Below are 15,923 nucleotides of genomic sequence, written 5' to 3'. Positions count from 1 at the left end.
GAGTGAAGTAAGTCAGAAAAAGAAAAACAAATATCGTATATTAATGCATACATGTGGAACCTAGAAAAATGGTACAGATGAACCAGTTTGCAGGGCAGAAATAGAGACACAGATGTAGAGAACGTATGGACTCCAAGGAGGGAAACTGGCGGGCGGGGGATGAATTGGGGGACTGGGATTGACATATATACACTAATATGTATAAAATAGATAACTAACAAGAACCTGCTGTATAAAAAAATAAATAAATAATTCAAAAAGAAAAAACATCCCCTAAAGAAAAGAAAAAGAAAATGCTCCAACTTACAAAACAGAAGCACAGGAGCCCTTGTCTGCATCCATTTGGTCTGAAACACGGACAGAACCAGCAAGATGAAAAGACCAAATTACAAAGAAAAGCTGACCCCAGGGGAAAGAGGAGAACCTCGGGAACAGTAGAGAACAGCCAGAACTCAGCTCAGAGAGACTCGGAAAGACAGCACAGCCCTCACGGAAGAACAGAGACCAGGAAAGCAGGTGATTCCAGTGCTTCCCTCAGCAACCCCCCACCTCCAAACCCCAGTAAATCAACAAAGAGAAACAAATCCACAGGGAAAAAGAGAACAGAAGAAACAGTAGCTAAGAGACTTCAGCAGTGACTTCCAAGTTGTAACTGAGCTGCACAGGGGAAGTACAGAAGCAGAGCCCAGCGGTGGGTCACAGCTGGGAGGCCAGAGGCCTGAGGTGCCGGGGACAGCCCAGGGTAGGACAAAGGTGGGGCTGAAAACAGGAGGAGTGGTCCAAGGCTCCAGGCCACAGCACCGTGTCCATACAGGCAGAAGACTAAAGATTTACTTTTTTTAAAAAAATAAATTTATTTATTTTATTTTTGGCTGCGTTGGGTCTTCCTTGCTGCACACGGGCTTTCACTAGCTGCGAGCGGGGGCTACTCTTCGTTGCGATGCGTGGGCTTCTCATTGCGGTGGCTTCTCTCGTTGCGGAGCACGGGCTCTAGGCGTGCGGGCTTCAGTAGTTGTGGCTCGCTGGCTCTAGAGCACAGGCTCAGTAGTTGTGGCACTCAGCCTTAGCTGCTCTGCAACATGCGGGATCTTCCCGGACCCAGGCTCAAACCCATGTCCACTGCACTGGCAGGCGGATTCTTAAGCACTGCGCCACCAGGGAAGCCCTAAAGGTTTACTCTTGAGAATGGAGAATACCACGGTCACTAGCCATATTTGGGTTTTTTTAACTTAAATCAAATAAAATTTAAGATTCAAAGAAAAAAACAAAAAATAAAATAAAATTCAGTTCCTCAGTCATACGAGCCATATTTCAAGTGCTCCACAGTCACATGTGGCTAGTGGTGACCTTATCAGACAGCACAGATCTAGGACATTCCATCATTGCACAGAGCTATCCTGGACAGAGGTGTCCTGAAGAGGGTAGGCTGAAGGGCTTAGGGCTGGAAGCCAGGCTCGGTGCCCGACTCAAAAGGGAATTCTGGGCCAGGAGGCCCACAGCAGGACCCTCCCCACAGGGCCACAGGGCCCAGCAGCTGGGGGTGTGCTCCCCAGGGAGGAAAACTGGGCCTGTAAGACAACTTTGAAATATACCAAACCAAGGACAAGCACTCTTATAAAGTAAAAAACAACTGTCAAAATAAATTCAAAAATAAATAAATAAATAAATAAATAATTCAAGAACATCTTCTACATGCAAAACAAAGGTCCAAAAGCAGAACTATAAGGGAAAAGCTTAGGGACCCAGAGGATCACTCCTGGAAATTCACAGGCACACCAGAAGAAGGCAGGGCAGAGAAACGATCTAAAACACACCAGAAGTAAAGTTCCCCGTACCAAAGGATGCAAGTCTTCAGCCTAAAATTCTCCAGCTAATGCCCAGCATATGACAAAAAAGCCTTGAGCGAGTCATACCCTCCTAAAATATCAGGTTCTAGAAAAGCCTCCTGAAAAAGAAACTCAGACTTGGACATGGCATAACTGGATGAGGGAAGACGATGGACCCATGCCTTCCATCCCCACCCAGCCAAGCTGCCAACCACGCATGAAATGTATTTATTCTGCCTGAGATAGCTGAGAGTTCAGAAAACTTACCTTCTACCAAACCTGTTAAAAAAGAAACACCAGCACGCACAGCACCAGCCCACTTTTTAAAAGGCACCTGTGTGCACACTGAGGCTAACCCTTGGGGCCTCCCTGGTGATGTGTCTAAGATCTCCACAGCCCTGGGGGCAAGCAGCGCTGATGACCCCATATCACGGGCAAGAGAACTCAGGCACAGAGCAGCTAAGTGGCAGAGCTGGGATGTAAATCTAGGCGGTCTAGCCCCGGGGTTCGGGACCCTAACCCCCATCCCATGCTACCCTTCAACTGAAGTTACTATCGCTACCTTCCTCCTTCTCAGGTTCACTGCCAGGAGCAGGTGTTACTACTGTAGGCCCCACTAATGAGTAAGACCTGGGCACTTTATCCTGATACCCTCTGCTGTGCACAGGCGCGCGCGCACGCACACACGCGCACGCACACACACACACACACACACACACTCCATGCACCAAGGCCTCTGCGATCATCTGTAACTGAACGATCAAAAATCAAAATCCTCAGCCTCTATTCTTACCTAGGTGTGGGTCCAACAGGTGAGGCTGCTCCTGATATCTGTCCATTATTACTAAAAAGAAAAACAATGTGAGAATTAGCATGCACATGAGCCTCGGAAACACTCGAGTTTTCCCACACTGACTTGCAGGGCAGCTCCCAAGAGCACAGGCCAGCTGGAGTGAGCCCCCACCCACCCACTTCCTCAGGGCCACTGTGCCCTGGCCTCTGCTCTCTGCTTGCTCAGCACACCTTCCTCTCAGGTCCTCGCTTCTTCCTTTCTTCACGGCCTGCTGACAGCCAAGCTGAGCTCTCCCCTTCATTAGACACACACCTTCCACACCCTTCACTCTCCTCTGCTACACACACCAAGCCATGTGCCCTCCCAGCCCTCACACCACGGCCTCCTTAATCCCAGGCAGCCTGGTTTCCACTCCTACCAGCAGCTAGAACTGCTCCTATCAGATCCCACGACCACTTGGGTTATGGCAGTTCTTATGCACCACACACCTCCACATCTGACCAGTCCCTAGGAATGGGAAAGTGGGCTTTCACTGGTCTCTGGATATACACGTCACCCTCAGGACAGTTCTACGCCAGAGGTATTTTCAGTGCTAACCGCAGCCGACAGCCAAAGAAACCGCACAATCAAGCAATTAGCCCAAGTGGCAGAGGGGTATTCAAGCCCAGGGTCGAGTTGCCGAAGTGTGTGCTCCTTCCACTCAGCCAGCCACACTGCCCCCTCCTGAAGTTCAGAGTTGTCATTACAAACCCATGAACACAAAATTATATGGAAATTTCTTTAGCTAAAAGGGTCCACGAGGGCGGTTTTACTGAATCACAAAACCCTACGTAGTTATCTAATCACGGGATCCTAAGGAGTCATTTGGAAATCAGTTACCCGTTACAGACAACTGCAAGGGTCCGTCTAAACTTGGAGAACCTAGACTAATAACTGAGCATCCTACGGTGCGCCTATCCGATATCCTGCGCTGTCCTGCAGTCTTGGCAGAGCCATGGGCGCTGCCTACAGCTAAGGCTCTGGGTGGGGGCCCCACAACCGCACAGCCAGCCCGGTCCCCGCCCGCTCCAACCTGTTCTCGCCTCTCTTGCTCCCACTGCCCCGTCCACACAGGTGTCTCGGAGGAAATGCTCTTTGCTGTGGTCCTAGGGCAGGCTGGGAACAGGACTGGGAGACGAGCCGCCCAGGGGAGGTCCACCCGCCCCCTCCTGACGGAGGTCGGCCAGAAAGCCCACTGCCCTCCACCTCTCACGCGCGCCCGTGTCTGGAACCGCAAGAAAGGAGACCTGCACAGCCTGCGCTGCCCCCCTCCCCTCCTCCGGCCCGCGCGCACCCCGGAACCGTTCCAGGGCGCCCTCCCGGGCCGCGCGGTCTCCAAGCACCGCCGGTAGGCGGCCGAGCAGCTCCTTCGTCTCCGCGCTCTCGCCGAAAGACTCGAGAGAGGCGCCGCAGGCCAGCGCCACGTCCTCCGCCGCATCCTCCGCCCGGTCCTCCACCGGATCCTCCACGGCGCCCACGGCCGGCTCCTCGCTCAAGGCCATCTTCGGCGGCCGGACGGTGCCCGCAGACTCGCAGCCGGCTCCACACGCGCGCGGGGCGCGGGGCGTGGAACACGAGGCACCGAACGCTCAAGACTGCTGAGACGGAGAAAGCGGCAATGACGCCGGCCCCGCCCCACGACCTCCGACCCTGCGCGCCGGCCCCGCTACAGAGCGCGCCGGCCGCCAAAATACTTCGCGCGGAGGCGGTGCCGAGCTCGAGTGGGGCGGGGCCAAAGGGCTGGGTGGGGCGACAAGATCCCACAAGCCGGCTGCGCAGCCTTCCCCGAGCACGCGCGCAGAGTTCAGGACCCGGGGGTCTTTCTGCTAAGCCGTCTGCAGGTGCGCAGGGCTGCAGTGGGCGTGGCTCCAGCTCGCTAGACAGGCACTTTCCAGACAACAGATGAGTGGGCGCTCGTAAAGCCCCGAAATAATTGGTGATTCGGCAGGAGTGATAACGGCGCGGCTCAGGTCTTCCGAGACGCGCACAAGGGTGGCCGAGGTGCCCGGCAGCCCCGCCCTTCCACGGTGGCAGCCTTACACGCCGACCCCCTGGACACCCCGACACCCTGACCACTCCAGGCACCCGCCAGGACACACCCCTTACCCAAGGCTACCGCCCCCCCCCACATACACACACCCTTCTTATTGAGCAAAAAACACCAGCTGCAAAACGGAGCGCGGGAGAGCGGCTGAGAAGTGGCTGCAGCACATGGCGGGTGGGGGGGGGGTCTTTCTTCCACCTGTCCGCCTCAGTAAGGTGGACTTGGAGCCCTGCTCAGCCCCAGAGATACTGCTCAAGAGGTGGGCCCATCTCATGGTCCCCAACTCTGCCTAAGCCAGAAACAGGAGACCCGAATCCACAGGGGGCCATGACACCAAATTCCACCTAAGCAAACCCCAGATCTGTGTGAATTTCTGTACAACTATCATGAAAGTATCCAAACTCCAAGTTCCCCCCAGATTGGAATAGGTAATGAGCCTGCCGGAGACCTTTCAGGTGGTCTGGGCCCCCATAAATTAACCCAGCTGCATGGAGGACGGAGACGCAGGTGAAACTAAGACACACACAGTTCCATCCCTGAAACCACCATGGGCTTTATTCATCTCTGAAGCCGCCTCTGGTGCTGCCGCCCTGGTCCTTTGGCAAGCGGCTGGGCAGGGGGCACAGGCTGGCTGCTACTTGAGAAGCTTCCTCATGGTGCCCAGGGATGGGCTCCTGTACTGCTTCCCGAAGTGGTTCCAGTGATTCAGGTAGTTAAAGAGCTGATAGAGCAGCAGCCGCCTGTCAAACCCTGGAGCCTTGGGGACCTTCTGGTGGTAGGCGGTGAAGAAGGGCCTGGGAAACCCCCCGAACATCAAGGCAATCGCCAGTTCAAACTCAGAATGACCGTAGAAGGAGGCCGGGTCGTAAATAATGGGGCCGGTGTCGTCCTCGGCCACATTTCCTGACCAGAGATCCCCATGAAGAAGGGCGGGGACAATCTCTAGGCCACAAAACAATTCTGGGATCTTCACCTAAGAAAATAATTATTGTACACAGAGTTATCACAGGCCTGGGAGCCACAGTCTCCTCATCCAGTACTTGGAAATAAGGCAAAGACGACCTTGTGTTTGCTCAGGGTCCAACCACCACTTTGTACCAAGCCCAGGGATAAGGATCCTCTGACTCCAGGGAAATGTAATTTTGTCTTAGTATTTACTACTAATTTAGGTCCAGAAGCAGTACAATATTAATGATCTCCATACAGTAGAGTAGAGAACCTCAGATGTTATGGTTTTATTGTCATGTAGCATATGAACTGTATAGCCTGAGTGGAGTCTTTCTGTATGGAACTTAGCAAACTTTCTGCGCTATTCTTTTATTTCACAGCACATATATATCTGCACCTCTTTTGTAGCCTGATTACTTCAGCAATGAGTTAAATAAAATTTCTTTGATGCATGCTGATAGACTGATATGCGAGTTTGTTTTTAACATTTTGAGAGTTACGTTTTGAAACCAATCACTCTGGTTTCAAAGTGCTACCCACACCTGCTCCCCACACCTGCTCTAAGAGGTAAGAAGTTTGTGCCTTGGTGAAAAAAACAGCATAAGAATGGACAAGAAAGTAATAGTAAATGCCACCATTTACAAGCCAAACACCTACATTTCACATGAGCAAAGTTTGAGGTTAAGTAACTGGTGACCAAGCAGGTGAGAGGTGCACTCAGGGGTCAAGTATGCCCTCAGGTCCCATCCCCTTCTCAGTTTCCCCATCAAGCCAACAGTCAGGACACTTATGGGTCCACGACTTGACCAGCTCCGCTCCAGGCTCAGCAGTCCCCACTCTGGCTTTGTTCTAGCTGGGGGCCCCACACAAATGTGGTAGGCTCATAAGAGAACAGCCCCTCTCCCAGAGGATAATTGCTGTGCCCACCTGTAGCTGTGACCAGAGTTCTCGTGCCTCTCGGTCAGCATAGTCCTTCTCAATGAGGTCCAGCTGTGCTTGGAGCCGGTGCCGGGTGAAGAAGGTTGGCCAGTCATCCTGCCACTCGTTCACCTGAGCAACAAGGGAAAGGAGGGGCTGGTGCTGCAGCTGGTGGTCACAGGACAGAGTTATGCATGGCATCTGCCTAAACCCTAAAGCAACCACTAAAAGAGCACAGCAAATGTTATCGCTGTCCAACAAGGGAGATAAGATGGAATCATTAAAAATACTTACTTAGGGACCTCCCTGGTGGTGCAGTGGTTAGGAATCTGCCTGCCAATGTAGGGGACACGGGTTCAGGCCCTGGTCCGGGAGGATCCTGTGTGCCGCGGTGCAACTGGGCCCATGCGCCACAGCTGCTGAGCCTGCGCTCTAGAGACCGCGAGCCACAACTACTGAAGCCCACACACCTGGAGCCCATGCTTCCCAACAGGAGAAGCCGTCGCAGTGGGAGGCCTGCACGCCTCAACGAACAGAGGCCCCGCTCGCCGCAGCTGGAGAAGGCCTGCGCGCACAGCAACGAGGACCCAACGCAGCCAAAAATAAATAAGTAAATAAAATTTTTAAAAATACTTAGTTAATTCGAAAGAGGGATAAAGAATAAAAGGGGAGCAAAGAACAGAGAAGACAAATAAAAAAGAAATGACAACAGTTCCAAACCTAACCATATCAATAAGTACATTAAAAGTTAATTCGAAAGAGAGCATAAAGAATAAAAGGTGGGGGGCTTCCCTGGTGGCGCAGTGGTTGAGAGTCCGCCTGCCGATGCAGGGGACGCGGGTTCGTGCCCCGGTCTGGGAGGATCCCACATGCTGCGGAGCGGCTGGGCCCGTGAGCCATGGCCGCTGAGCCTGCGCGTCCGGAGCCTGTGCTCCACAACGGGAGAGGCCACAACGGTGACAGGCCCGCGTACCGCAAAAAAAAAAAAAAAAAAAAAAAGAATAAAAGGTGGGACTTCCCTGGTGGTGCAGTGGTTAAGAATCCGCCTGCCAGGGCTTCCCTGGTGGCACAGTGGTTGAGAGTCCGCCTGCCGATGCAGGGGACATGGGTTCGTGCCCCGGTCCGGGAAGATCCCACGTGCCGCGGAGCGGCTGGGCCTGTGAGCCATGGCCGCTAAGCCTGCGTGACCGGAGCCTGTGCTCCGCAATGGGAGAGGCCACAACAGTGAGAGGCCCGTGTACCGCAAAAAAAAAAAAAAAAAAAGAATCCGCCTGCCAATGCAGGGCACACAGGTTCGAGCCCTGGTCCGGGAAGATCTCATATGCCGCGGAGCAACTAAGCCCATGCGCCACAACTACTAAGCCTGCGCTCTAGAGCCCGCGAGCCACAACTACTGAGCCCACATGCCACAACTACTGAAGCCCATACGCCTAGAGCCCAACAAGCTGCAACAAGAGAAGCCACTGCAATGAGAAGCCTGCGCACCGCAATGAAGAGTAGCCCCCGCTCGCAGCAACTAGAGAATGCCCACACGCAGCAATGAAGACCCAACAACGAAGACCCAATGCACCAAAAAATAAATAAATTTATAGAAACAACAACAATAAAGAAAAAAGAATAAAAGGGGAGCAGAGAACAGATAAGACAAATCAAAAAGAAATGACTGTTCCAAACCCAACCATATCAATAAGTACATTAAATGTCTAAACACCCCAGTTAAATGACAAGAGATCAACAGGTTAGAAAAATAAAGCAATTATTTTTAATCCAATTATATTTTTTAACCAAATTATAAGCTGTGTACAAGAAATGCACTTTATATATAAAAACAGAAACAGGTTAAAAGGATAGAAAAAATAAATCATGCTAACACTAGTCAAAAGAAAGCTGGAGGGCTTCCCTGGTGGCACAGTGGTTAAGAATCGCCTGCCAATGCAGGGGACACAGGTTCGAGCCCTGGTCCGGGAAGATCCCATATGCCACGGAGCAACTGGGCCTGCATGCCACAACTACTGAGCCTGCGCTCTAGAGCCCGTGAGCCACAACTACTTAAGCCCACGCGCCTAGAGCCCGTGCTCCGCAACAATAGAAGCCACCGCAATGAGAAGCCTGCGCACAGCAATGAAGAGCCAACACAGCCAAAAATAAAAATAAATTAAATAAATTAAATTTTTTTAAAAAAAGAAAGCTGGAGTAGCTATATTAATATGGAAGTAAATTTCAGAGCAAAGAATATCACCAAGTATAAAGAAAGTCATCTCACTGTGGAAAGGAAGTCAACTGATGAGGAAGATATAATAATCCTAAACAATTATGTCCCTAATATATGGCAAATAAGCACATGAATAGATGCTCCACATCCTTAGTCATCAGGGAAAATAGAACCTCACTGAGATACCTCACAATCACTAGGATGGCTACAATTTTAGGAAAAGGAAAATACCAAGTATGCGAGGATGCCAAGGACCTGGAACGTTCATACGCTGATGGTGTGAATGTAAAATGGTATAACCACTTTGGAAAATATTTTGGTAGTTTCTTAAAAAGTTAAATATAAGCCTACATTTGACCTAGTCATTGGCTCCTAGGTACTTACCCAAAATAAATGGAAGCATTTGTCCACACAAACTCTTGCACATGAAGGCTCATAGCGGCTTTATTTGTGAAAGCAAAACCCGGAAACAACTCAGATGTCCATCAACAGATGAATGGATAAACACACTGTGGTTTATCATACAATGGAATGGACTTTTGACACAGGCAACAACATGGATGAATATCAAAATGTTTGTGCTAAGTAAAAGAAGCCAGACAAAAAGGAGTACACACCATATGATTCCATTTATATTAAATTACACAAAATGCAAACCTATCTATGGTGATAGAAAACAGATCAGCAGTTGCCAGGGGCAGGGAAGGGCAGGAGGAAAACATTACAAAAGGGCAGGAGGACACTTTTTTGGTGATGGATATACTCATTGACCTGACTGCGGTTAGCAGTTCACAGGCACATACATATGTCAAAACTTACCAAACTGTACATTTTAAATAGGTGCAGTTTATTTTATGTCAGTTATACTTTAATAGAGTTGTTTAAAAAAAAGATGCAAAGCTTATTTTATACAAAGGGTTACTTTGTGAAATTCCTTAAGGGAGGAACTTTCCGGAGAGCATGCATCTCTGGTCAGCATCCTCAGCATGGAGACTCCCTGTGCAGAGGGTTGTGGTGGCTGAGGCCCTGGGTTCACCCCCTTGGTGCTAGGTGCACCTCAAGAGAAGGCGGGAGGCCTCCTCCCCAAACACCCTGAGGCGTATGGGATGGCATGCCCTCATGCCCCATCTGCCTGCCCAGGCCCCTAGTGTCCCAGCCTCGGTCTACCTCCTAGATGACCAGGTCATGAAGACACAGACTGTGTGTTTGGAGCTGGAGACCAGCACTGGCTAGCCCTCCACCTGAACCAATGGGCCATGATCCCCTCACCCATGAAAAGACATGACCTTCCCCTGAGCTACCAAAGGCGGGGCTGCCTGGGTGCATAGCTGGTGGGAGGACCCAGCTTTCACCTGGACCAGGATGTGTGGCGGTCAGGATGTGTGGGTCAGGATGTGTGGCGGTCAGGGCCTATGCTCTGAAGCCAGACAGGGCCAAACCCTGGCCCCTCCGCTTACCAGCTGCATGACTCAGGCACCACCTGGCTTCTCTGCACATCATTTTCCTCATCTATAAAACGGGTCAATGGCAACCCGCCCCCTGATGTTGCGATGGCAACTGGGGAGTTGAGTCGGACACAGCAGCAAACAAACTGTGTCAGTCCTCTGACGGAGCCAATGGCCCCAACGGGACTCAGCTCTCTAGATGCCACCATTCAGGGTTGCCCCATGAACGGCTACAGCCCCTAAGGGCCCACTCAGTCCTCCCAAGGAGCAGGGAGCCTCTTGAAACTTCAGGCTGGTCCATCCGTGCTATGTCCATCGGACACTACATCCAGTACCATCTTGTCACAGCACAAGGAGGTGGACCAGGTGTCCTCCCAGGTTTCCTGCCCCTTCCTGGCTGGGCTGCAGCTAAACCAGGTTGGTTCACTGATGCTGGACTCTGAAGGGGCACTCGGGGGCTGCCTGTGTCCCTAACAGGCCAGCCCCATCCTCACCTGCTTCACACATCAGGGTTCTGTGTACAAGTTCATTCCTCAGCTCTTGAAAAGCCACTGTGTGAGGTCAACCAAATCTCTGTAGACTCATAGCTCTTAAACTCAACATCTGAAGCAGGATAACAAGGCACATTTGGCCATACTGGCCTGGGACCACACTATTATACTGGTCACTAGCTCCAGACAGGTGTGTAACCCCCAGGGGAGCTGGCTTCAGCAGAGATTCATAGGGTCTTAACAAGCCTGGTAAACTACTGGGTACTGTTCTAGGGACCCCAGATGTGAGGGCTACCCCTTGACTAAGATCCCTAAATCTGCCTCCAGCTTCCTAAGGATCTTGCCCCTAGTGACCTCCACTTGGAAGAATAGCCCTCTGCCCACATCAGGCAGACATAAAAGTGTATCTATTGTACACTATGATTCCATGTATACGAAATGTCCAGAATAGGCAAATCCTAAAGACAGAAAGAGATAGATTCATGGCTGCCGGTGACTGAGGGCGGGGGAATGGGGAGTGACTACTAATGGGTACGTGGCTTTTCTTTGGGGTGATGAAAATGTTTTGGAGTCAGATAGTGGTGATGGCTGCGTAACACTGTGAATATATTAAAAATCACTGAACTGTACACTTTAAAAGTGACATTTATGTCACTGAATTACCTCTCAATAGTACTAATAGTTTTTTTTTCAATAGTACTAATAATCTTTAAGGGCCCCAGGAGACGGGCTGAGTGACCAGGACTTAGTCCCTGACCTCTAATGCTGCCTTACCCCCACCCACTTCCGTCCTCCACACTTAGCACATGCCCTCCTGTGATATGGCCTTTGCACCTGCTGTTTCCTCTGCTCAGAATGCTCTTCTACCTGCCCCACAGCTCCCCACCTCCTCTGAGCTCTGCTCAGTGAACCTCGACATCTACTCTCCCCAGCCCATGTATCACAACTCACACTCTGCTTTCAGAAATCAGGTAGTCAGATTTGCTGGTGCCCAGTGGACTGGCACTCTGTCACACACAAGGGGTGGGGTGACCAGCACTGGGGTGTCAGGAACTAAGCAGAAGCATCCTCGCCCAGGCACTCACCTGTGGGATGAAGCCGCAGCACGTCACCGTGTGGAAGCCGAACTTGGTCACATACTGGGGCCCGGCACCCTCAGCCCTCTGGCCTGTCAACAGAAAGTGCTGTTTGTCTTTCTCTTAAATGTCAGACCTCAGCAGAGCATCAGGATGGGCCTGGGCTGCACTGCTGGAACATGGGTGGCTGAGGATATACTACACATGGTAGCAATTGGTCCACACATGGACCAGCAAGGACACGCCTATCTCAAGCACACTGGACAGCAGAGCTGGATATAAAAGGGGTCATGAGCTGATTCTACTAGCTTATCATCAAAATTCTTATTTAACAATCTCTTTTTTCACACTGCAGTCTACAGGCAGGTGGTGTGCAACCCAACCCATTACTGAAATGTACCCCCTAAGCACCAACCCAGGGTAGATGCACCCAGGTCAAGGGTGCACAATAGCAGTCTGAACATACCCACTCTGTTCTCCTCCTCCCTCAACTTCTCCCTGAGCTTCTGGTTGTAAAGGTGCAAATCTGCCATCTGGTCTCCAAGTTTTGATGCCTGACTGAGGAAAGAAGAAATGCAGCCAATTAAAATAAGAAACAACAACCAGCTCGCATGTTCCATTTTGAGAAATGTTTTAAATACCTTAAAAATTACTCTCTGTTCTTTAAAAACTAAAAAGAAATGAACTGTAGGCAATGACCTCCAAAAAAACAAAATAGTATGAAATCACCAAGAGGGGTAGGCTTCTGTTGAAGCCCACAGAGGTACTGGGAATTAAGGGACAAATCAAGGGAAAAAGTAACGTTAAGTAGAAAAAAAAAAAAAAAAGGCCCCCAATTTTTGTAAAAACAAATGTAAATCACATATAAGAAAAAGACTGGGATGATAATCACACACCAAAATGTAGCAGTGACTGCTCCCTGCTTCTGGGATGACGGGTGCCTTTAGTTTTCTTTACATGAGCTTGCGTCTTCCACCATTTTTTAAACAATGAATATACATAACTTTAATAATTAGAAAAACAATTAAGGACTTCAGATAATTACTAGATCAGACCTCACTGCCCAAACTGAGCTGGCACGGGTGCCCTCTGAGCACAAAGCAATGGATGGTTCAAACACGCTTATCTGGCACAACTTTGTGGAGCCAAACTAACCTCAGACTGACCCTCCGTGGAAAGCCAGAGCTCCTGCCTCCATCAGGGATGGCAGGTGTGGCTCCTGGCCCTGCCTCTACTCCCTGCATGGAGTTATATGGGCAGCTCAGCAAGAGGCTGCTCCCCCCCTCTCTCGTCTCCCTCTCTCTGTCTCTGTCTTCCTCTCTCTGTCTCTCTGTCTCCCTGTTTGTCTCTCTCTCTCTCTCACACACACACACACACACACACACACTCTCTCTCTCTCTCTCTTACCTGCTCAGGCCCCTCATCTTCAGATGCTCCATCACAAAGGCAGCCCCACCTCCAGGCAGGTCAATCACCTTGATAGGCTGAGGCACCCGCACCAGGCCAGTGCTCCGAAGAGCCTCCAGGCTCGCCATCTCCCCCTCAAACATCTGCCGGGCCTGCGTCCAGAACAAGGCCGTGAACTCCGACGCCAGCAAGGGCTATGCAGCCAGGCCGAGGCTCACAGCCCTGCACAGAAGCCACCATGTGGGATCGCAAGCACCCAGGGCCTCCAGTTGCTGATAACTGGCTGGGGAGCAAGGCATCAGCCCCCAGAGGGTGGGACGCAATGTGGCCCCCTTTGGATAGGAAGGGGCTGCGCCGAGAGCTTAGGGTGGACAGGATGCTGAGGCCTGCACCAAGCGCTTGCTCTGAGAGGTAAGGAAGCACAGGCCATGGGGGGGTGGGGTGCTGGGGGTGCTGGGGAAACCTTCGGGTGCTAGGAGTGCCATGGGGGTGCTGGGAGGTGCTGGGAGTGCCATGAAGGTACTGTGGGGTGGTGGGAGTGCTACGGGGTGTTGTAGTAGACCATGAGGGTGCTGGGGGTATAGTGGGGTGCTGTGGGGTGCCACAGGGTGCCATGGGGGTGCTGGTGGGGTGCCTTGAAGTGCAGGTTAGTGGAGGGTATGGGGCTGGGCCTGGGTCCCCTTCCAGGTTACCTGCCCCCACGATGCCTTGAGCACTTACAGCAAATGAGAGGCAGCACAGGGCAGCATGGGGGGCATGCCAAAGTGACTGGGGCACACACTTGGGGTGGGGGAAGGCAGGGGCTGGGGGGTCCAGGGCCAGTCCCCAGAGGCAAGCACCCACCAGGGCCTGGAGGCTGGGAAGGAGCCATGCACCCCACCCAAGAAGAAGACAGCCACTCCCCAGGGCAGCGGAACAGCCTCCACTGGGACCCAGGGGTCTTCCTACTTCTAAAACATTTTGTACAAATATCCCAATTTTAAATTAGGTGAACTCTCACCTTAGGTACACTGTATCTGGGTTAAAAATGTGTTTGTTCATATGGTTTGTGAATACCTCTGGCTTATAGAATAAACCTTTGTGAACAAGATCAAAGCAGCTATTTCCACACGGGAAAAGAATTCCGTCCTTTAATTCAAGGACCTGAGGGGAGAACATGCAAGATGTCCTCCTAACTGCCAATCCACACCTAGAATCATGGAGCGGGGTGTCCAGTGACCCTCAGCCATGCTCCCAGGGTGAGACCCCAAACGTACAGGGGAAGAGGACACCTGGGCTCCAGATTGCTTACATCCTGAGGGCCTCACCTATCACCTGTTCTCGTGTATTGATTGATCACCTCCTGTGTGCCAGCACTGAAGGTTTCAAGGGTGAAAAATGGGATCCCAGCCTGGAAGAGCTTTCGGGAACCAGCTGCGAAATTTCCAGGGCCAGTGTGAACCCTGAACCCAATACCGCTTCCCAGTGGGTGGGCCTTATCGTTTTGAGGGATTTGGGTACTGAAACCAGATTCTTTAACAGTTCCTGGTGCCAACAGAGCAGGGATGCCGGACCAATGCCGACCCACTGTCCATCCTAAACGTTGGCAGTGCTGCAGGGGGACTGGAGGGGTCACTCTGGGATTTCCTCCAGCCCACAGCCAACACCCCCTCCCCACTGCCGCATCTCAAAGGGGCCTGGCCCACAGAGCACCAGGGGCCTCCTTGGAGCTGCCCACCAGGGCCAAGGGAGCGCTATCCTCAGCACCTGAGGTGCACACACTATGATCAGTTTTCTCCACCTGTAACGTGTTACTATTTTCCATGTATATTTAACAGCAATATTTTAAGCAGGCCATGGAAACCAGGTACAACACAAGCATGGCCTGTGAGTCGGGCAAGGGTTCTTCCTGCCTCTTTCCACCTGCCGGGGAGGACCCAGGGGCTGTGGGGAACGGAGTCCAGAGCTGAGCCCCAGGGGAGTGGCAGAAGCAGCCCAGGACCCCAAGCTTCACTGCCCCCCATGCTTGCATGGTTGAGAGATTAAAACAGACACCAAAAACTCCTGTGCATCCAGGCAAAAGGAAGTAAATTAATCCCGGTGCAGACAAAACCTCGGAATCCCACAGAAAACACTTGAGCCTCTGCAAGGCCGCAAGCTGACCCCGGGGCTGTGACTGCCAGGCCTGGCCCAGGACCAGACCACGGCGCTCCCTCTCCCTGAGCCCCTGAGCGCCTGAGCCCCCTCGCCACCTTCCTCTCCTCCCCGTCTTCCTTCCAGCCCTCCCCCACCCTCAACTCCTTCTCCCCTCCAGCTCCCTGGGCAGGCTCAGGACGCAGGGAGGGGTGGGGTGGGATGGGATGGGGTGGGGGGCACGCACCAGCGTCCTGCGGTTGACCTTGATGAACACGGGACCGGCATCCGTGTCGTAGGCGCGTCCCTCGCTGATGCAGCCGGCCCCGGGGCTCCCGAAGGCGCGCAGGGTCGTGGTGCGCAGCTCCGCGCGCAGCAGCTGCTCCATGGGGCCGGCGGCGGGATGGGGGACGGGAGACACGGGGACACGGGGAACCTGGGACCGCGCAGACAGCGGGCCGGACGCGAGCTCGCCGCTGCCGAGGCAGCTGTCCGCGGAGGAGGCGCCCGGTCTGTTTGGCCTAAGGGCTCCCAGCGCCCGGGTGTCCGGCCTCCCGCAGTCAGGCGGGGCAAGCGCTCGCCGCCCCCACCCCGTAGGCCAAGCCGGGCGGA

At 52.4% G+C, this 15,923-nt stretch overlaps 2 protein-coding genes across 2 annotated transcripts in view; both read right to left on the bottom strand.

Moving 5' to 3' along the window:
• Positions 1-4,285, bottom strand: part of TBCD (tubulin folding cofactor D) — a 179,978-nt gene extending 175,693 nt beyond the window's left edge. Inside the window, exons 1-2 of the mRNA XM_081220636.1 lie at positions 3,953-4,285; positions 2,620-2,670 (exon numbers count right to left, since the gene is read on the bottom strand). Coding sequence (XP_081076762.1) covers positions 2,620-2,670; positions 3,953-4,160 — 259 coding nt within the window. The 5' untranslated portion in view covers positions 4,161-4,285. The remainder of the gene's footprint in view (positions 1-2,619; positions 2,671-3,952) is intronic.
• Positions 4,286-5,235: 950 nt separating this feature from the next.
• Positions 5,236-15,923, bottom strand: FN3K (fructosamine 3 kinase). The gene is made up of 6 exons (XM_081218834.1): positions 15,559-15,923; positions 13,200-13,351; positions 12,259-12,350; positions 11,802-11,884; positions 6,578-6,700; positions 5,236-5,675 (listed from the first exon to the last, which is right to left on the bottom strand). The coding sequence occupies exons 1-6, from the start codon at positions 15,697-15,699 to the stop codon at positions 5,337-5,339; spliced, it is 930 nt and encodes a 309-aa protein (XP_081074960.1). The 5' UTR covers positions 15,700-15,923; the 3' UTR covers positions 5,236-5,336.

This window comes from Mesoplodon bidens (assembly GCF_964165515.1).
Source record: "Mesoplodon bidens genome assembly, chromosome: 19".
NCBI classification, from domain to species: domain Eukaryota; kingdom Metazoa; phylum Chordata; class Mammalia; order Artiodactyla; family Ziphiidae; genus Mesoplodon; species Mesoplodon bidens.
This window is presented reverse-complemented; position numbering and strand designations above follow the sequence as displayed.